The 22,131-nt window shown below is 40.0% G+C and overlaps 1 protein-coding gene across 3 annotated transcripts in view; it reads right to left on the bottom strand.

Moving 5' to 3' along the window:
• Positions 1-22,131, bottom strand: part of ccdc88c (coiled-coil domain containing 88C) — a 56,566-nt gene that overhangs the window by 20,777 nt on the left and 13,658 nt on the right. For all 3 annotated transcript variants that reach the window (XR_008573434.1, XM_054796640.1, XM_054796641.1), the window contains 16 exons: positions 21,778-21,847; positions 20,310-20,368; positions 18,055-18,138; positions 16,796-16,939; positions 15,380-15,600; positions 15,223-15,304; positions 13,129-13,287; positions 11,373-11,519; positions 9,190-9,340; positions 8,907-9,088; positions 7,132-7,269; positions 5,597-5,881; positions 4,723-5,526; positions 2,382-2,509; positions 1,600-1,741; positions 696-815 (listed from right to left, as the gene is read on the bottom strand). Coding sequence is in view for 2 of the 3 variants with exons in the window: in XM_054796640.1 (XP_054652615.1) it covers positions 696-815; positions 1,600-1,741; positions 2,382-2,509; positions 4,723-5,526; positions 5,597-5,881; positions 7,132-7,269; positions 8,907-9,088; positions 9,190-9,340; positions 11,373-11,519; positions 13,129-13,287; positions 15,223-15,304; positions 15,380-15,600; positions 16,796-16,939; positions 18,055-18,138; positions 20,310-20,368; positions 21,778-21,847 (2,916 nt within the window). In the remaining variant the exon portion in view is untranslated. The remainder of the gene's footprint in view (positions 1-695; positions 816-1,599; positions 1,742-2,381; positions 2,510-4,722; positions 5,527-5,596; positions 5,882-7,131; positions 7,270-8,906; positions 9,089-9,189; positions 9,341-11,372; positions 11,520-13,128; positions 13,288-15,222; positions 15,305-15,379; positions 15,601-16,795; positions 16,940-18,054; positions 18,139-20,309; positions 20,369-21,777; positions 21,848-22,131) is intronic.

Genomic DNA, 22,131 nt, shown 5'->3' with positions numbered 1-22,131 from the left:
TATAATATTAATATAGGATACTATTAAAAACCGTATGTAAAAAATGTTTATGACTGTAAACGGGTTTTCTATGCTCTAACTACGAAAATATTTGATTTATAAATAAAGGATTTTACTTTTTAATTTATGCCAGTTGGGTCTGGAACCATTTAACAGGGGATTACTGTATTTGTATTTTTGTTCATTTAGCCATTCTTAGGCTTGAAAATGCATTTAGGCCAAGAAAACAAAAATATTCTTAAAAATTCATGTTATTTTATGTCTACAGGGCTCTAATAATGTTAAACATATTAACAAGGTTACAAACACGATTTCTTACTACACAGAAATTCACCTATCATGGCCAAGTCTGGAACCAATTAACCGTGATAAACAAAGGATCACTGTACTATTTTATGCTTTGCTAACCATCGCTTTGGTTGCATTTGTTGACATCATTTATGATGTGTCTACTTACACATGGCCTTGTTTGGTCCGGCCCAGGGTTTAGTAGATTGCATTCACACTTCACACCAAACAAACTGTACTCGAAGAGCAAACGCCCCAGTGTTCGTTTTCAAATACGTACGACAAATGTGAAGGCACACCCTAAACATTAATTCAGCAATCTGAAAATTAAACACCCTGTACACGAAAAGCAATGAAGATCAATCCATTAGTTTAAACTTGTACAGGTGCATAAGAAAAAAACCTACACTCTTTTCTACGTCAATTAGATGATCTTTGATATGGAGCAGCTCAGTAGTGGCCGAGTCTCGTCGCTCGTCTCCTCTTGAGAACTCATGCAAGTTGTGCTTTTCTCCTCTATGGAGAGCCTAAAGCAGAAAACATTCAATCAGTTTCATTTGATGTATCAAAATTTGATGTATCAACATTGGTATTTTAATCCTTCTTACTTTCTTTGGTCTTACACATGTATGTTTTTCTAAAAAAAAAAAAAAAATACATGGACTACGAACTAAGACTTATTTATACAGACCAGAAAGTGCAGAATAGTGAGGAGGCAAATGACTGTCGATATCTTTATTTTGTCTTCGGATGGATGACTTCACTGTCTTTATCTGCTTTACTACGACAAAGGATGTTACCAAGAACTGAAGCCAAGAACTCATCAATATTTGTTTTCATCCAATCCCATGTACGTCAATATATGCTAAGCTATCTAAACAAAACATCCACATCTTGGCTTTGTGTAACAGGTATCAAAGCAAATGAGTGTAATGTCTAATGTTGTTAATAATGAATACATTTTATTTTAACAATATGGTAAGAGCCAATAAACAGCGAGTTGTGGGCCAACAATGTCCCCCACTTTGGACACTTTAGAAAATTATAAAACAGACTTTTTTAGACCACATTTCTATCATGTGGCAGAGTGTGGAATATGCTTCTTAATCATGTCAGGTGTTCATAAATTATTGCAGATGACTCAGAATTATCTTTATGGGCCACATACAAACCCGCAATGAATTTATTGCCAGGAGATGTTGTCAATATGCACTACACATAAATACACAAGTATACAAAGTGTAGTTATAGGTTACCAAATGTTACTAGTCAATCAATAGACATTGACAAGAATGTGAACATTTCACTTACAGAAGCTAGCTCTGCACGTAGTGTCTTGTTGTGTGTATTACTATCTTCCAGTTTCTTTTCCAGACTTGATATCTTCTCATCTTTAATCTTCATCGCCTGTTGGACCGTTTCCTCCAGTCGGGATTCAAGCAGCTTGTACTTGCTGACACACACATATACACACACACCCGTTTACTGGTAGACTCCGATTATTATCCAGGGGAGGGCGGATAGAATGAAATATCGATAATATCAAAACCAAGGAAGGTGTCTGTATCACACTGATACAAGTGTGATAATGTCCATGTTTTTCAGATTTCTGTGATATTTCACAAATATCTGTTTTTTGGTTGTGTTGTTCCTTTTTGTTACATTGTTGATATTGCTATATTATTATATTGTTTACAAAACAAGGAATAAGTCATTGGAAACAGGAGGGCTTTGGGGGCAAAAAGTCAAACGATTTGAGAGATTTCTGAGAGCCAATAGTAGTTTTTTAATGTAATTTGTTGATATTGTAACATTGTCTTATATTGTAGTATTTATATATTGTTTTTTTTGGCTAAAATCGTTGTCCTGTGTTTTATTCTGATTATAATCATAATCAACAAATTAAAGGGAAAATAACTATATTCTTCATTGGTCTTGAAAAACTTCCAAATAAAAAGTGTTTGAGATTGGCAATAGTGGCCTTGTATTATTACTTTATTTTGGATGGATACCAAATGGTGTAGTATTGCCCACCCCTGTTATTATTCCATTAAAAAGAACTTGATATTGTATTGTGTTATTTAAAAAGGTACCTATCCTCCAGCGTGTGCTCCTGCTGCAAAAGTCTTTCTCGGTTCAGCCCAACCTTTTCCAGTTCTTCACTGAGTCTGTCTAACTCAACACTGTTCTGCTGGACGCTCAATTTCTCTGACACCAACTCCTGCACATGCAAAGATCAATGATACACGATTACAACTACCAAACACATAAATACACCACACTTAAATAGTAGTAAACTATTTAATATTACACTTAAATATTATGATATACAAGTATATACACAGCAACACAGAATGCCGGAATCAGATTAGCTTAAGTGCATGGTGTGACGTTTATCGACAATTGTTTTTAACACAACATGGAGGGAGAAGTGAGACTTCACACAACTTCACAGCCCTGTCACGGCTTTCTACAGTTTCCTTTCATACATGCGTCTGATACGACCTCCAATGTATTGCCGGGTCAGTGAATCCACGGGGTAAAGTGAGAGCTTTGCCTTTCGGCTAAGCTCCCTCTTCACCAAGACGGACCAATATAATGTCCACATGACTGCAGATGTCACACCAGTCTGCCTGTCAATCTTGCGTTCCATTCTTCCTTCACTTGTGAACAAGACCACAAGGTCCTCCACTTGGGGCAGGACCTCATCCACGACCCAGAGATGGAACTCCACCCTTTTCCAGGCGAGAACCATGGACTCGGACTTGGAGGTGCTGATTTTCATCCCAGCTGCTTCACACTCGGCTGCAAACCGATCCAGTTAGAGTTGAAGATCCTGGCCCAATGAAGCCAGCAGGACCACATCGTCTGCAAAAAGCGACCCAATCCTGTAGCCACCAAACTGGATCCCCTCCACACCCTGGCTGCACCTACAAATTCTGTCCATAAAAGTAATGAACAGAATCGGTGACAAAGGGCACCCCTCATTGGAAACAAGTCTGACTTATTGCCACTAATGCGGACAAAGCTCTGATACTAGTCATACAGGGAGCGAACTGCCTGAATTAGGTGGTCTGGTACCCTGTACTCTCCACAGGATTCCTCAAGGAACATGGTCGAATGCCTTCAAAGTCCACAAAACACATGTGGACTGCTTGGGCAAACTTCCATGCATCCTCAAGGACCCCACCGAGAATGCAAAGTTGGTCCACAGTTCCATGATGAGGACGAAAACCACACTGCTCCTCCTGAATCCGAGATTCAACTATCCGGCAGATCCTCCTCTCCAGAACTCCAGAAATGCATGAATGGGAGGAATGGCCCCCTTGATCTGAACCTGCTTTGATCTGCTTTGTTATTGGACTTCTGTGCTCATCACAGATTGCCCATAAACACAATGTTCAAACATAAGGGTGTCCATATGTGCACTTGGCACCAGAACACCCTGAGCCACAGTTTGATGACTGACTTCCGTGATGACATCGTCAGACTTGCGGACACATGTTTTGGACACTTGGGTTAGGAGAGGGGCCGAGCTGTCAACCGATCACTACCTCGTGGTGAGTTGGCTCAGGTGGTGGGGGAGGATGCTGGTCAGACCTTGTAGGCCCAAATGCATTGTGAGGGTCTGCAACGTCTGGCAGAGGCCCCTGTCAGAAGGAGTTTCAACTCCAACCTCCGGGAGAGCTTTGGGCATGTTCTGAGGGAAGCAGCGGATATTGAGTCAGAGTGGGCCATGTTCCATGCCTCCATTGTCGAGGCAGCTGATCGGAGCGGTGGCCGTAAGGTGGTCAGTGTCTGGGATGAGGGATGCCGGCAGCCGAGGACAGAGTCCAATTGAGCCTTTTTGGCCATGGGACTCCGGAGGCAGCTGACAGGTACAGGCAAACCAAGCGGTTAGCTGGATGCTGTGGGGGTGTCTTGGTTGACACCACTCTACAGCATTGTGTGGACATTGGGGGTGGTGTCTCTAGATTGGGAGACCAAGGTGGCTTCTTAAAAAATACTGTTAGAGCTCACACATAAAAGTTCTTAATACCTTAATACCTTAAATACTTCACAAATTCCACAGTTTAGATATTGTATTAAATAGGGGTGTAACGGTACTCCATATTCACAGTTCGGTACGTGCCTTTGTTTTAAGGTGATGGTTCGGTTAATTTTTGGCACAGTAAGGGAACAAAATGTAAAACAAAACTGTTTAGCTTTTGCGTAATCAACTTTAATAATTATTAAAATGAAACATAACAAAAAGCAAACTGCTAGCAGGTAATTATCCAAAAACGAAAATTCCCAATGAAAAATAGAAATAATCAAAATAAAAAAGTTATTAAAATACCTCAAAAGTTCCATACCGACAAATCCGATTAGGAACACATGCACCGCTACACCTTCAGTATTACAGTAATTATAATTAAGCTTTGTGCCCCTTACCTCTCTCAGTGTAGCCAAAGTTCTCTTGTCAATGGTCGCTTGTTTCTGCAGCTCCTTGTAGTCCCTTTCCAACTCCTTTGTCTTGACTGCCACCTCCTTCAGCCTTTCAACTTCTTTGCTCAGAGCCTGGACCTCCTTCTGTACTACAGCCAATTGACCAGATTTCTCCTCCAGCTCTGTCTCCTTATTGTCCAGTAGCAGTCTGATCCTCCAGCTCTCTTTCTCCAGGTGCTTCCTACTCTTCTCAGACTCGTCCAGATCCAGTTGAAGCTTCCTTCTCTCCTTGTCGCCCTCCTCTCTCCTCCTCCGCTCCTGACTAAGCTCCCCTATTTCCTTCCTCAGCTCTTCCAGTCTACTCAACGCTCCCTGCTTTTCTCTCTGCAGTTCTTCTCTCTCCACTTTAAACTTTTCGACATCGACCTCTAAGTGATGCTTCTCCTGGTTAACTGTGGTGATATTCACCTCCAGTCTCTCTGCTCTCTTCCTCTCTCCTTGCAACTCCACTCCAACCTCCTCAAACCTCCTCTGCAGCTCTTGCAATTTTCTCTGCACCTCCCTATTTTCCTCCTGTTGTTTTGTGAGGAGAGCAGAAGAGGAACGCAGGTTTTCCAGAGTGCAGCGGAGGTCCAAGTTTTCCTTGGTGAGGAGGCTGTTGTCTGCTCCCTGTCTCTCTGCTTTCAGTTGCTGAAGTCCTTGCTGGGCCTCCTCTGCCTCCCGTTTTAATCTGTGTACCTCCTGCTCTAAGGAGGACACCTGCTTCTCTAGAAATTCTGAGCGCTCACTGCATGCACGCAAAGATGTCACCTGGGGGCCAAATCAATAAGCATGTTTTAGTCAGGATGATCCATATTGTTGATAAAGCACATTTGATTACCTCTCTGTTGAGAGCATCCCTATTTCTCTCTACCCGGGCCATCTCTCTCTCCACCTCATCACATCTTCCCGCTCTCTCCCTCAGCCGGTCTTCCTCTTCTTTGGAAAGCTTGAGTTGAATTTCCAAGCTGGCCAAGCGGGCGCTGGTATCGGTAATGCCCTGGTGTAAGAGGCGGTTCTCTGCCTCCACCTCGCGGACCCTTGCCTCACTGTCGGACTGAGCACGCTCACGGAGTGATACCACTGCATCAGACAGATGATGCTTTTGGCTCTCCAATTCTGAGATCTGATTGAACATTATAAGCACAGAGTGGAAAAAGGGAGAACTGTAAATTGACATTCTTAAAGCCATGTTTTTATGTGCACTTAAGCATTAAGCATACAATAACAGACTGAATGTCCCTTGGACACCCCTTGGACTGAGTCACCAACACCGACATAAGCGGATGTCGACATAACCGAAACTGGCCATTGCTTGCACACTTACTTCTGACTTTGGCCCGAGACATGAGAATGGCTGATGATGAAGGATTTTTGAAACAACGGCAGTTTGTTTTCATCCTTTTCCTCCATTTGTGCATATTTTTATTTTGATTCTTCTGTTTTAATATACGGTATTTTATATTCTTATTAAAACAGCTCTCCTTCAGTAATTTCTAAGGGTGTCCCGATCAGTTCTTGATATTGGGCCAATTTCAGCAAATTATACTGTATAAATTAAAAATTATAAATTATATAGTCACTGTCTGGAGATCAGGAAGATTCTCCCCTGGTACATTTCTGTGTGGAGTTTGCATGTTCTCTCTGTACCCAGTTTTCTCCGGGTACTCCGGTTTCCTCCCACATTCCAAAAACATGCATGTTAGGTTAATTGGTGACTCTAAATTGTCCACAGGTATGAATGTGAGTGTGAATGGTTGTTTGTCTATATGTGCCCTGCGATTGGCTGGCAACCAGTCCAGGGGGTACCCCGCCTCACGCCTGAAGTCAGCTGAGATAGGCTCCAGCATGCCCCCGCGACCCTAATGAGGAGAAGTGGTATAGAAAATGGATGGAGATTATATCGGCCTGCATCTAAAATCTCCTATATTGGCACTCCAATACAAGCAACTGATTCCCGATTCAACACTTCAAGGCTGCCCTAATAATTTAATTGTGTGTCTTGACTAAAATGACAATAAATATTTTGCACATGCGCACATCTTCCTTCAGGCGGTTAACAATAAAAAAAAAAGAAATAAATGGGTGCATTTAGTTAGTTGCTGTTGTAGAATAGATTAATACTGCCAGGCTTTTATTTTGAAGCTTACTTTGCACTGAACAGGAAGTCACGCTGTGCACTTTTTAATGCTGTGCATACATGTATGTCAACGTCAACTTAAGCGGGCACTTTTTAGTAATAATAACACAATGGACAGAGACTTGATGAGTTGGTCCACATAGAAGGGTTGTCGACATAAGCGGGAGCGACTTAAATGGGTTCCATCTTTTGCACTGATGCAACAACTTCTCTGTGAGTGTGTGCACGCCATTTACCTGTCTGTCTTTTTCTGCTCTCAGAGCATGCATATCTCTTTCCAGATTTTGTTTTTCCTTTAATAATTCCTCTCCAAGGGACTCCATGTCTTGATTGGTTAGTTTCTCCTGGTCCAGCAAGCCCTGGAGATGCTCCAACTGAAAGATCAAGACCAAAGATTATGAGGGTGGACTCACACTAGGCCATTCGTACCGTGTCACACTGTGCTGTGCTCACACTGAGAATTTGAGTCCTGTCCTGTTTGCATGTCCCATCACTTCTATTCTACTGTTTTACTGCTGTTCTGACTGTAGATTGTGTATTCTCCGTATTCATTTTTTGTGACGTGGCCATTGTCATTAACGACTTGCAAGAAAAGTGATCACATTAATTTAATGACACGTCTTTACTACGCACACAAATGTAGTCACGGGTGAGCAAGCGTTCGGTTGGTTTGACTGTTGGGGTCTTTGTATATTATTTCTATGAATTGTATTGGTTATCATTAACGTCTTAAACCCTGGGTAATTTGGCCCGAAAAAGCCACATCCAAAATGACTAACATCGATCACGATCTAACGGTCGATTGCGAAGGTAGTGTGGGCCAAACACATGCGTCAGCCACATCAAAAACGTCACTTTGTAGATGTCAGCTAACATTAAGCCTCCCTCCTGATTCGCTGTTGCGCCTCAGCGGCAAAGTAAGTGGTGAACAGATGTGTCAAGTGACTCACGGAAATGCAACTTTCATCTTTATTATTCCGATTACGGATAAACTAGCTCAGCGGTAAGATGCCTGTATCGAGAACAAAAGTTATCCATTCATCACTTGTAGCGGCCAGTTTCTTTGATGGCTCTGCTTCGCGTCCTGAACTCCAGTATACATACGTGTGTTTTCTACACTTTCGGTTGTGAAAATATTATTTATTGATTAACTGGAAAATGTGCCCATTGCTGAAACCTTTTTCATATGTTGCCTTGACTTTGGCTGCATTGTCTTTTGCATAATCATTTTCATTTCTTGTATACCTGTAATATTTTATAGCAAATGCTAACTGGATGTAATACATGAAGTGTATGTATAATGAACGCTACATAGCTATTTTTACTGACACACTACGCAGGTTACATGCAGAACTATTGAAGAGTTATGTGTAATTATCTTCATTGCCATATTGAATTGAATTCAGAATTATTGAATGATACAAACTATTTTGATGACCCGTAAACCTTGAATGGTGAAATACTAATATCATAATTAGTATTTAGTATAGTACATTCCAAGTTTACCGATTGGATATATATATGTTATGTGATTTATAGTAAGAGGTTAATCATTTTGACTTGTAACTTGCATGCTGAAAAAGTGTGTGCACCTCTAATATACATGTACAATGTACATACACACTCATATTTCTAAAATGTATAAACTGTGTTTAGAGTAGGAGGTAGATCTTTGGGACTAAAAAGGAGCTCACCGGCTGAAAAAGTGTGAGCACTGGTGGTCTACATGAATGGTTTTATATCAAAGGAAAGGGGAGACTTCCATGCTTACTGTAGAAGTGAAAATGTACATGATACTGTGTTAGCTGGTGTTAATGTTAGCGTTAGCTTTCAAGCCAATGTTGGCGCATTAGTGTTTTGTTTTATGAAATTATTCATGACATATGCTGGTCTTGAACTGTACTTGTTTTTGGCATTTGCCCAATTTCAGTGCTTGTTGCTACAAGCTGTGCCTGACCTCTAAGAGTCTGTTGGATTTGTTTTTGAAAATGTAAAGTTGTAAGCTTCCTACCTTCTTGCTGAGACCCTGGTTTTCTCTGTCAAGCACTTGAGCATGGAGTTGCTTCTCCTGCAGGAGGTGATTCTCTTCTTTCAGTCTCTCAATAGTGGCTTGAAGCTCCCCGTTCTCCTTCTCCAGCTTCAAAACCCGGCTGGAGACACACTCATTGAGTTCGTGTACAAACGATTTCCGAGCTGCAGCAGAACCAAAATTTGAGGAAACCATGAGGAAAACAAACTACTGTGCTCCCGAACCAGAAACCAGTACCAGAGAACAAAAAGAGTGGGTGTCTTACTCTCGGAGCTACAATTGTCCTGGTTTTTGGTCAGCTGTTCCAGTTCCCATCCAAGATGAGCTGATTCGTTCATACTTTGTTTCTGTCCAATCTCTAGCAGCATGTTCTCCTCCACCAGCTCCTCTAGTCTGCGACGCTCATTGTCCCTCACCTGCACGAAACATAAAAACTTATGTCACATGTAAATACCATGACATATAACGTCCAGTGGTCACAATTCGGAGAGGGCAGATCCAAGTATCAATACCATTGGTAGTATCATTATCAGATTTATACTTGTATATATTGATGAGAGCAATATTTTAATTTCTCTTCTGTTTATTCTCACAATTATTATTATTGTTACATTGATGATATTGTTATATTTATATATTGTTAGAAAATAAAAACTCTCAAAGTTCACATTTCATTTGAATTTTAACGATCAATCTACTAGGTTGGATACAAGAAATTAAGTGACTCGCGCATTCACTCCTCTGACCTCGTCCTGGCGCTGCGTTTTTGTATCCTTGTGAAAACATATTGCTCCTGCCGTCGTCCTCCTCATCCTACTCCTTGAACCAAAGATTAATTTAGTTAGTTAGCTTCTTCTTCTATTGTTTATTGGCAGCTAGCAAACAGCTCACATAGTTAGCTAGTTTGCTAACTATTGACCACACAGGAAACAGCAGGAAGGAGATAGATTGACAATGGTCTGAAGCCAATCAGGACACAGAACACAATGGACGGGTTCTGCCTCAGCCAATAAGGACTGTTGTGGCTCTATATTTAGCCGACTATTGTCTACTGTGGGTTCCTAATATGCTCGTACAGGCACATAAAAACATACTGAGACCAGGTGGCGCTGCACACATCTTCAACTCTCACATGAGTATACAACACCCTCTACGGGTAGCAGTAGTAAATACAATAACAGACACATACAGCAGAGCACCGATAGATCGCTCTAATACACCACAAGGACGCAGAACACAATGCGAGTTCATGTGCTGTTAAAAAAATATGCAAGATTGCACTTCAAAAAAATCTGCGAATCCGCAAAAGGTGAGCGCCGATGTTGTGAGGAAACCCTGTACTTGTATATTAAATTGTTCACAAATACATTTAGTGATAAAAATATATTTTTCTCTTGGCCTAAAATCTTTGTCTTTTGTTTTATTCTGATTATAATCATGATCAACAAGAAACAAGTAAAGGAAAATATCATTTAAAGGTAGGGGTGTCAGAAGAACTTGTGTCACAACATCTCAGGAGATTAAAATATAACAAGATTTCTCATTCAGAAAAAAACTGTCTCGTAGGAACTAGACCTGGGACTATAATACTGTAAATAAATTCATTAATCACACAATATGCTATGAATGCCAAACATTTTTTTTTTCAAAGTTCATCTTTGGAATGTGACATTTATTTGTTCAATCTGTTTTTAAAAATCACTATTGGTAATATATACTAGCTGGTGGCATTCTTACATTTTTTTGGTTTAAAAAGTGTAATTTGGATCAGAAGAGATACGGCAGCTTTAATGATCCCGACAAATTTCAAGTGAAAAGTATCAGTATTGATATAGACCAGGGGTCACCAACACGGTGCCCGCGGGCACCAGGTAGCCCCCCACGACCACATGAGGTGCCCGCAAGCCTGCTTTTCATTCAGGTTTTCAGTTAATAATGTGAGAACACTAGAAAGAAATGTATTCTGAAACATAAAATGTGAGTTGTGGGTACCAGCATTTTGTGAATGTTTTGGTAAAACAAGCATATTTGCTTTGTTTGGGTTGAAATAAGGTATGAAAATCATTTCTACAAAAATGAGTAGCTCATGGCCATTTTCATTTTCTAAAAGTAGCTCTCGCAAGAAAAAATGTTGGTGACCCCTGATATAGACAGTACTCGTTCTGAATTTACTTATTTTTCCAACTGATACCGTACTTTGCAGGCTCGCCCACCTACAGTCATAATGAGGTGGCTAGTCAATGTATACAAATACAGTAACATTAGGCATATGAAGTTATCAACCCATTCTCTCAATGGATAGTTGTACTGAAATTGTAATACAATTTTGGCACAAACAATTGCATAGCACCATTTCTGTAATTTCTCATGTAAAACATCCTTGAAATTATATTCAGCCAGGCAGTACCACAAGTATACATGACACACAGACAGATATTAAATCAATACCATTTCCAGGTCGTGTATTTTAGCTCGTAGTAACAGGTTGTCTTTCTCCAAAGTGTGCACTTTGTCACAGCGCCCTCTGGACACCGACAGTTGCTCCTCCAGCAATATCTTTGTCTCCATCAGTGTCAAGTTGTCCTCGCGAAGCTCCTAAATGATAATGCAGACACAATCTCAATGAGTTGACTGTTGTCATAGCCAGAAGACATGTTCTTCTAGTTTCATAGAGGGTTTGTAACTTCCCTTCTTTTCCCCATAAAGTTGTGCTAAAGGTTTGGTTAAGTTACGACAGACATGTCCAAACTTTTTCCACCCAGGAAAAAAAAAAAATCACAGAAAAATGAAATGATGCAGGTGCCAATTTGACATTCTTCGCATTTGTGTTTCTAAAACCTAAAACCAATCCAATGTAGGTCAAGACATGCAATGAGGTTAAATATATAGTAATTCATTAAGTACAAAATAGAGACCAATACATTTGTCTCTATGTTTTTCATCCAAAATTGTAGTAATACATTTCCTGACTAAATACAGTAGATCACGGCATATTTGCAGGTCAGCATTTGATCTTCCGCATAGTTAGAGCTTTCTTTTCTCCACTTTCAATTGTAAATATTTTTTTATGGTAACAAATACCGTGGTTTGATCTATCTGCAGGGATTAAAAAAAGATCTGCGTAAGTATTTTTATGTTCTTTTGAGTTTTCTGGACCTTGTTTGGGTCATGTTCCTGATGGCGAGCTATCTACACACTTAGCAGTAGGAGATATCAACATATCTTTCCCCCTTTTCAATGAACTCGGGACATTATCTGGATCACACACTTGGACTAAAATTGGTCTGAAAGGTAAATGTCAGTCAAGGGTTTTGTTTTATTGTCCATGTCTGATTATTTATAGCATCTGCTATAAATGCTAATCTTTATAACCTATGTACATAATGACAATATATAAATATATACATACTTGATACTCGGTCAGAAAAGGGTGGATTGCACCCTCCGGGTTGGGAATGAGGTCCTACCCCAGGTGAAGGAGTTCAAGTATCTCGGGGTCTTGTTCACGAGTGAGGGAATGTTGGAGCATGAGGTCGACAGGCGGATCGGCGCAGCGTCTGCAGCGGTCGCTGTACCGGACTGTCATGGTGAAGAGAGAGCTGAGCCGGAATGCAAAGCTCTCAATTTACTGGTAGATCTATGTTCCCACCCTCCCCTTTGGTCATGAGCTTTGGGTCATGACCGAAAGAACGAGATCACTGATACAAGTGGCTGGAATGAGTTTCCTCTGTAGGGTGGCTTACTCACCCTAAGAGATAGGGTGAGCAGCTCAGTCATCCGGGAGGGACTCAGAGTAGAGCCGCTGCTCCTTCACATCGAGAGGAGCCAGTTGACGTGGCTTGGGCGTCTAGTCCGAATGCCTCCCAAACGCCTCCCTGGTGAGGTGTCCCGGGCATGCCCAGCCAGGAGAAGGCCCCTGGGGCAGACCTAGGACACGCTGGGGGGATTGTGTCTCACAGCTAGTCTGGAAACGCCTTGGTGTCCTCCCGGTGGAACTGGAAGAGGTGACTGGGGACCGGTACCGGTACTGAGACTGCTTACACTACTACTACTACTGTATTTATGGCTACTTGATGGATTCAGATGTTTTAATTGATAATGCATGTATAATATACCCATATGTACAGTAGACACATGAAAGGCTCTGCAACAGTAAAGTAAACATTCATAAGAAAGAATATATCAGAAAAAAACTTTTTTTTACCTCCATTCTGGCCTTGTAGAAGTGAACATCATTAAGCTTCTCTTTACATCGGGTCAACTCTGTTTCTAGTCGGTCGACCCGGGCCGCTTTCTCCCTCAAGGAGTCAACCTCGTCCCGGTACACTCGCACTGAGCGCGCCTCACAAGACAGTGACTGGTTCTGAACCACATGGAGAAACACACAAGTATACTTGATTTCTTCATGCACTATGAAAACGACAGCATAATCACGCAGGACATGACATGTGCTTTCCTTCGTTGTAGATAAACGGCCGTACGTCATTTCATGATGTCCCAAGTAGTGCTATGTTCAACTGTAGCATCCATACAAGCAGATACAATATCTACCATATTTTTTACATAATGGTGTGTCAGATGATGGTCTGTTTCTACAGTATGCAAAATGTACATTCAAGTCAGCTTGGTGGGACTGTATGGACACATTCACTGTCAAAAACTATGTTAAAAACTATGTTAACGATTTGAGATGCAGGAGGCTGTTTTCTACTAAGGAACATTACAGCTTAGACTTTACTGGGTATGCTGCACTATACATTGTGGAAAAACAAAGGTTCTGTGTACTACAATGCAAAGATCATTTAGGCTATGTCCACACAAATACGGATATTTAAAAAATGTAGGTACGCAAATGCAAACATAAAAAAAAACTGTGCCTCTGGTAAATTCCAGCCAGATCAGAGATTTTCAAAAACCCTGCTTTAGCAGTAGACATGCAAGTGTGCGCCTTATAACACTCACGGGTGATAAAAAAACATTCACGCATCCTGGTCTCTGGTTAAGTGTGCGCTGATTTTAAAGATAATGTTCACGTCAATATACATCTTATTTCAGTATATTGATGAACAGATGCATTATAACGTGCAACTAAGTCAGCTGTTGTTGATTTTTCGGGCTTCTGATTGGACACAATGCACATCCAGTGAATGTGTTTTTATGTAAAACAGCCTTTTTTTTCCAACTTAACTCGTGTAAATGGAGATTTTTTTTTTTTTTAAACCACCGAAGTGGGGGCAGCGGTCTTGCACATTTAAGCCAATCAAAAGCCTAAAAAAGCTACCACAGCTGACTTGGTCTTGCATCGAAAAATTTTAGTTTTAAAAATATGCATATTCGTGTGGGCATAAATGTGTTTTTTTAATTTAATCTTCAGCTACAATATCCTCTCCATAACATTTTTCCAGAAGTGCTTATCTGATGAAGAGAACAAATTTATATAAAGGCAGTTTCTATAACATTTTCATGCAATTCACAAACCATTTTAACCATTCCACCAATGACTAGAAGAGGAAATTTCTGTAGAAATTGAATGTGAATGCCGAAGAGCTGAAACTGAACCGATAAACCTTAAGTCAGAATCTTTGACACTGGAATGGTTTGAATAGGTTGAGAAATGTGGAAAAATGTCATAAATTTAAATATAAATTTTTAAGCCAAAAAATGTGGAATTCTGTGAAACCTGGGAATTTCCGAAATGTGGGAAATGACTCTGTTGGTTATGTTCTTAAATCAAAGGGCATTTGAGTTAGGAAAATGTGGAATTTTGGGAAAAAAGTGGGAATTTTGGGAATGTGGAAAATAGCCCGAATAAGCTGAACGTTTTGATGTTGGAATGGTTTGAATTGGTTGAGAAATGTGGAAGCAGTTGAGCTTTGTGTGTTTGCAATGCTTCTGATACTAAAACTGACCCAAATAATGGCATGATTTGGCATGTTTTGAGAGCATAATTTGCCAATGTTGTGAAAAACACTATTCCTACGCACAATTCATTCATTCATTCATTCATTCATATGTTTATGGGGTAACAGGAATGTAAAAACAAAGTGGAAATAGCGGCAGGCAGACACGGTGGTTTGCTTACGCGAGATGTTGTTTACAGCCACGTCGAGAAGCTAATTGTTGATGCTGTATCCATTAGTTTCACAACAAGAATTATGTGATGTTACACATATCGGTATCAATTGTTATTGGAAACAGAAATTGAGACTTGGACAATATCGGCATATCGGATATTGGCAAAAACGCCAATATCGGACATCCGTAGTATATTTGTAATGATATTTGTAATAATGCTGACCTCTTGTTTAAGTCTTTGTAGCTCCTGATCCAGACGCTCCACCTCATGTCTGGAATCCATTAACTGCTCCGTCTTCTCCTCCCTGCACACAGGTTGCTCCAATCATCTCTGGACTCATGTGTAGTCAGCTTTAAAGATGTCGTAGTACGAGACTCACAGTTCTTGTCTGTATCTGCGAAGCTTGGCCTTTGTATCAGCAAGCTCCACTGATAAATGTTGCTTTTCTTCTTTGGTAAGGCTGGTTACAGTCAAGGCGGATCCCCCGTTATTCACTATCACACCTCCAGCAGTGGTCCCTTGCTCTGGGCTTCGTATTTGTCTTTCCTGGGGATACAGGCTAGACAAGTAGTCCCTCTCATTGGTGAGATCTACAATGACCTAAAAGGACAAAAAATTATTCTTATTACACATAACCATAAATGAAAAGTAACAAATTCAATTGACTCACCTTACTGTAACTGTGTAGTTTTTCGATGTACTTGTACTTTAAGTAGTTTTTAAAAAGTTCAATTTTACATTTACTTATGGTATGTTTGAAACATTGTACTTTTATTATAATATTGTACATATGAAGTCACCTCTGTTATCGAGTTAAAAAAAAAAAAATGGAAGTGGGGGGAAAAAACGATGTGAAAACGCGCCACATGCCGTAAATGACGAGCAGCAGAACCTGGCTGGCACTACAATGACAGTAAAGATGAAGACAGATGTGTGTGTGTGTTTGTCCAGAGTGACCAAACAAGCAGCGTATACAAACTCCACAATGAACATGTAGAGGTACCGGTCAGTTAAATAACACTTGTGTGCTTCCATTGGTAAAGTTTTCATAGTTTAGTAAAGACGGTGCACTAATTGATCAAAAAGACATTGCTGCATTGCTAATACTGTAGTGTAAAATGAATTGCTCAATGAAAATTTTGTTGGGAAATGAAAATGCAGAATAGTCTGATATCAAACAACAGTTTTGTCTTAAAAACATCTTGGAGGTCCCTATAAACTAGGGTTCAGCGGCTCGATTCAAATATCAACAGTGTCGATACCAAGTATAGTATCAGTCGTGTATCAATGCTAGCGTGATGAGATTGCTATTTTTCACTTCTGTGTTTATTTTCACAAATCAGTTAATTTGTTGGGTTGTTCATATTGCTACTTTGCAGATTTGGAATTAGGCTTACTTATGCCACCTGATGCAGGTTAGTTCAGGTCTAAGACAAGTGGAAGAAAGATATCCCTCAGCCTGCCTAACGTTCTTGTAGCTTGGCTAAGAGTTTTGTTCTGTGAACTTGCATTTCTTTCATGCAGTTGCTTTGGGGTTTGTGTGTGTTTTAGGCATTTACAGCATTTTTCTTTTGCATTTGTTTTTGATCTGGGATTATAGCATTTTTAATTTGCAGCACATTCCTGCTGCATGTTTTTATGGTGTTTGTGTGTTTTTAGTTTTGGATCTTTTCTGTGTTTGGAGCGTTTGGAAGTTTGCCTCTGTCTGCCACTAGAGTATTAATGAACGTGAATTTGTTTGTTTTTCTGTTCAATTTATTCTTTGACAGTTGCTGTTTTTTTCCAATGTAGTTACCTCACTGGCCTTGTCTCTCTGCTCAATCAGTTGCCGTAGCGATGTAGCCATGCTGCGTGACAACGGTTCCAGCTCTTCCTGTGCAAGTCCTGCTCCTTCCTCCAGCCATGAAAGGTCAAGAACATTCTGTCGATTGTGGGTCACCTGCAAAACAAAGTTTCGTATGACTACAGTAATGGTACTTTTCAGTGGCGTAGAACTGCACTGTATCATACTGATACATGTTCCCAATATTATGTAACTCCAGGGTGTCCAAAGTGCATCCCAAGGGCTGTTTTTGGCTCGTATGTCATTTTTTATTGGCCCTTAGCATTTTACAAAAAAAATTTAAAAATCATGAGATATTAGAAATTACACGAATTTACTTAGCCACCTATAACACAAAAGATAAGATAGCAATGTTTCAATCACAATATAAGCTTCTGCAGTCTCTCACAATAGAGAACCCCATACCCCCAAATTCTTCAGTATACGACCCTCAGTGTAAAAAGTCTGGACACTCCTGATGTGCCTCAATAAGGTAAACAAAATATAACCTTATTACTATGCAGTGCTGTTCTCTAACAATAAAAACAGCAGTGAGCATTTGATACATCTCGTTTGTTATATAGACCCGTCTCTGACTTTTAGTAGAAAATCACAACACCTCTGCACCGAACCAAAGATGTGATTATGCACAACTAGGGGCTGGGCGATCTATTGATATTTTTAAAATATCGATATTTCTAGTGACTATAGTCACTTTTTGATGTGACTATAGTTTACTTTTTCATACTTATTTCAAAAAGGGAATAGACTATTTTATTTTAGAGGCTATTTTTCAATTTTAATGAAACAACTTCACACGCCTATTTGACTTTGACTTTGTCTTAAATCACTTTCTATATCTATATACTTTTGTATATAGATATTAAACATAAATATATCAGGATATGAGTTTTGGTCCATATCACCCAGCCCTGTGTACAACCTTTCCATTTTTTCCTGCTTAACAAGGCCAACACAAGAAAAAGACCGATGATAAGCAGGTATTGTTGGGAGCACCTGATTGGTGTGTTTAATTAGGCTTGTTTTTTACAGTTTCCCATGAAAACTAAAACAGTACTGTTTTGAAGTGGAAATTACTGATAAGCCAGTTGGTACTCTGCAGTAGAAAAGGGTCATAACAGCTATACCAAATGTAAGGAACATACAGCAGCAGTGATGTCATGTCAAGAGGATAAAGTCTTGATTGTTAAAGTGGTATAGGCTCTACTGACCTCCTGGATGTGCGAGACAATGGCTGCCTGGGTCTCAATGTCCAGCAGTTTGATCTTTTCAATCATCTCCTCCTTACGCTCACACTGAGTATTCACAAACACTTCAATATGTTAAAACATAGAGACAAAACATAACACAGGCATCAGCAGAAAGGGTAAGTAAGGGAAATTTAGCCGAACATAAAAGTTGCCTCAGTCGATTAAGAGTTATCCATCATATAATCAACATTTCAATGTGGCCTGACACACTGTTTCCGACCTCTCCATTCACTGACTGCTCCCATCCCTCCTGTATCATGAAACCAGTCTAACCAATACAAGTAGGAAGGAGACAAAATAATGGAAAAAAGGGGCAGGAGTAATGTTAGGAAGGACATAGTGATGAAAGGGAGGAACAGAGCAACTGTGGCTTAAAAAACTGAGTGAAAATGAAATATTCCGTCCAATTCTGTCCATTAATAATAAACTTATTAGCGTCTTACTTATTGAACACAGTATAAGCAGGTACAACTTGAAATTATTTTGGAAGTAGGTATTGTTCAATCCAGTTGGTGACTCTCACACTGCAATCTACCTGCGGCTTTTGGTAACGACAAGCTACACAAGCAGTCCCATTATAATGTGTTTGAGAGGTCATTTTAGTCATGCATGTATGACATTGTATGTCATCCATTATAAATACACTAAAATAAAATAAAATACAAATATAAGACATTCAAAAGACGCCTTCAAAGATGCTGTGAATTATATGTCGTACTCTACACTGGTCACTAGGTGTCAGTCATCGTACTCTAATAATTGGTGACAAACACACACACCAGACTTGGTCGCCGAAACAACAGGCACAATAAACCGTAACAAAAATCAATTAATTAAAACATGGGCTACAGTTGTGGCTGTAACCAAGCTAAAAAAGTAAACTCTGAACCCGACGTCACTTCCTGTGCTCCTCTGGGGAAAACATTTATAGTAACACACACAAGCAAGCGTCTTATTTATGTCTTAAATGGCTTCTATACTCTTATTATGTCTTCTATATTGGGTAATGCGAGTGTAAAGGTGACTATAATGGTGTTAGTTCATGTTTAGAGGGCAGTCTACTTCGTGGAAACTCGCAAATCCCGGTCAGGTCTGGAGCTAATTAACCTTCATAAGAGGGATCACTGTACATTAGGAATGCTCCGATCAGGGTTTGAGAGTGAAATTGGCCGATACTGATCACACAGATTAAGTGTACATTTTAAAATTTACTATTGGCTATATGCTATGAAATGGGAACCATGAAATCACCTTCATTTAGGCAATAACATATTTGACTTACTTTTTCCAAGCAAACATACTGTATATCACTGGTGAAACTTTTTTAAAGGAGGAGATCTTGGATGCGAGAGCACACAGCTGGATGGCGCTCCAGTAGGACCCCCAGGCAGTCGGCAAACCCAGTGTCCACCACCACCTACTACGAATCCAACCACTTTTCGGGTTATCCGCTTTAGACCTCCGACTGCCACGCACACAAGGGCGATTGCCCATGCTGTCCACATTAGCTGCCGCCAGACTGATGGTCACATCGCGAGCCTCGAATACTCGAATACCACACCCCGCCAAGTGCCCGCCCCCCAAATGCCGCATTAAATTCAAGTTTTTTAACGTGCCACCCCGGTGAGATATTTTTTTCATGGCATGTTTTGCAGGGTGCAAAATTTATATCACTCTCACAACCAATAAGGTGAGTCCCAAAACGCAGATTGTTTTGGCCTTGGCACGCCTGCGCTGTGTGGGAGGAAGTGGGCGGGAGAAGCTCACTACAGACTGCATGCTGCAATAGTACAGCTAGAGGTGATTGGCTTTTGTGATCTGTGTTGAAAGGCATGTATGGGCATATGCCCGTCACGTGCTTTTCACAGAAATCAGCCAATTTTGATCGGAGCACCCCTGCATACAAATGTATTAAATGTATTATAACCAAAAAAGGGAAAAGGTATTGGATAGGTATCGGCAACTACACAGCTTTGCAGTATTGAACATAAAAAAGTGACATCAAGCCATCCCTAGCTGTAAGCAAATATTTTTCTTTAATTACTCTTAATGCTTAACGCTTCTAGTGTGGCAATGTGTACAACGTACAGTATCGACTATTGGTGCAGTGTCAGCCTGCTCTGCTCAGACATGAAAGACTAAACACAAATACTATTCCTGGGAGCGACTCAGTGGGAGAAACTGGTTGTCTGGGCATGTGTATTTGTGCGAGTTACCTGGACAGCACATCCAAGAATCAACAGTAAAAGTCTTTTCAGCTCCTCCATGCTCTTTGCTGTGGGGGGTAAACAACACAAAATCGTAACTTTTTCCTCTGTATTTTTGGATTAGAGTTTACAAAAAATGATAGAAAGAGTGTGTGGAGAATAAAAACAGATATTAAAGTGAAAAAAACCTCTTTGAATGTTGTTTGAAGGGGCTTTTAAAGTCCTCAAGAGCTGTAACACCATGCTACCACTAACATTTCTGTCCTGACAACATGATAAAAGCATTATTGCTTGTATCTGCAGAACAAGTATTCTCAGTTTGTGTCGGTACTCAAACGTTATTATTATTTTTTTAATGTATTTGGAGTAAGGTATGCACTGAAAAGGTGCTGCAAGAAAAACTGGTGGACGGCTCAAATAGAAATGTAACAACATATAGAGCACCGTAAATTCCAGACCATAAGTCGCTTTGAACCCTGCGGCATAAACAATGATGTGGCTAATTTATGGCTAAAAGACCTACAGTCCCAATGATGCTTAGAGTGCAGATTTAGGAATTAATGAATTGGAGTAGTAAAGTGGACATTAATATCACATTTTAAAGTCATATGCAGCAATCATGTTTTCATCTGACAAATCTAACTTTGATCATGTGTAGAATTACTACAGCTTCTGTTTGGACCGCAGCAGCTGTTGAACCCCGATGGAAAAAAAAAAAATCACTTCTCACTCATCAGAGGTAACAAGTGATGCTGGGAACACTGAGTGTAGGTAGGATTGCACGGTTTATTCATGGCTGTGTGCATTTGACTGCTTTGGTTGTATTCCATACAGGCATGGCCAAACACATTGGCATCATTGGCATGCCAATATTTTTGGCCTTTACATACTGAACAATGGTGGTACACTGCTTTTGTCTTATCCACTTGGTTTTTGTCCGTTTACGTACTTGATCGAGAAGGCCAAGTGTTACCAAACAGGAGATTTTAACAATAAAAGATAAAATTGGAAAAAATGGGAGTGCAAAATACTTTTAGGGTAGGTCTAATCATTTGACATGGTTGTAGATCAATTTGTGGTGTGATTTAGAATATATTATTTTTTAATAAACAAACTCTCTTCAACGCAAAAAAAACCCACTGGCTTTTCCACTCTATGGAAGGACACCAATGAAACGCAGGACAGGATGAAGTTGAGTACTGCAGTACTTCCACGTATTTCATTTCTGAGACGTTAGGCTGGGCAGTCCAATTTATTGTATTTTTTCCAACAAACTTAAAATGATTATTTTATGTCATTATTCATTTGTTGTTATTCTGCCTCCCCTGACCGCACATCATTGGTATTGATCATTTATTTTGGTACAGTTCTTTTGATAATGTATATGCATATTCTAAATTAAACTGGATTGATTGGTGGAAACGGGGCTTAAGTATATCCATGAATATCATCATGATGTTTGGGGAGTGTGAGTTACCTGATAATGGATCCTTGGCAATGCAGACAATGTTTGGAAGGGGCATAACTATTAACTGCTGAAGGGTATCCTGTAACAGAAGAGAAACGTTTGTTAAGGCAGAGGAAAAAAACTGCAGTGTTCAAGTTGCTGCGCTTCTGTACTGAAAAAATTCCTCTTTATCGATTCAAACATGATATACCGTATGACTCTAATCACTTATTAACAGGTGCTAGTCATGCTCAATTAAAAAATATATTTAGCAGAAATCACTGTTTGCCACGCACCAGTAACACAAACTTGTATGCCTACATGTTTATACTGATCTTAGGTGTGTACCCTCCCCGCTCCTGTGTCTGTGGGTGTGGAGTCAAC

Source organism: Dunckerocampus dactyliophorus, chromosome 13 (assembly GCF_027744805.1).
Source record: "Dunckerocampus dactyliophorus isolate RoL2022-P2 chromosome 13, RoL_Ddac_1.1, whole genome shotgun sequence".
Lineage (NCBI taxonomy): Eukaryota > Metazoa > Chordata > Actinopteri > Syngnathiformes > Syngnathidae > Dunckerocampus > Dunckerocampus dactyliophorus.
Note: the sequence above shows the minus strand (reverse complement) of the source record. Positions and strands in the feature narration are given on the sequence as shown.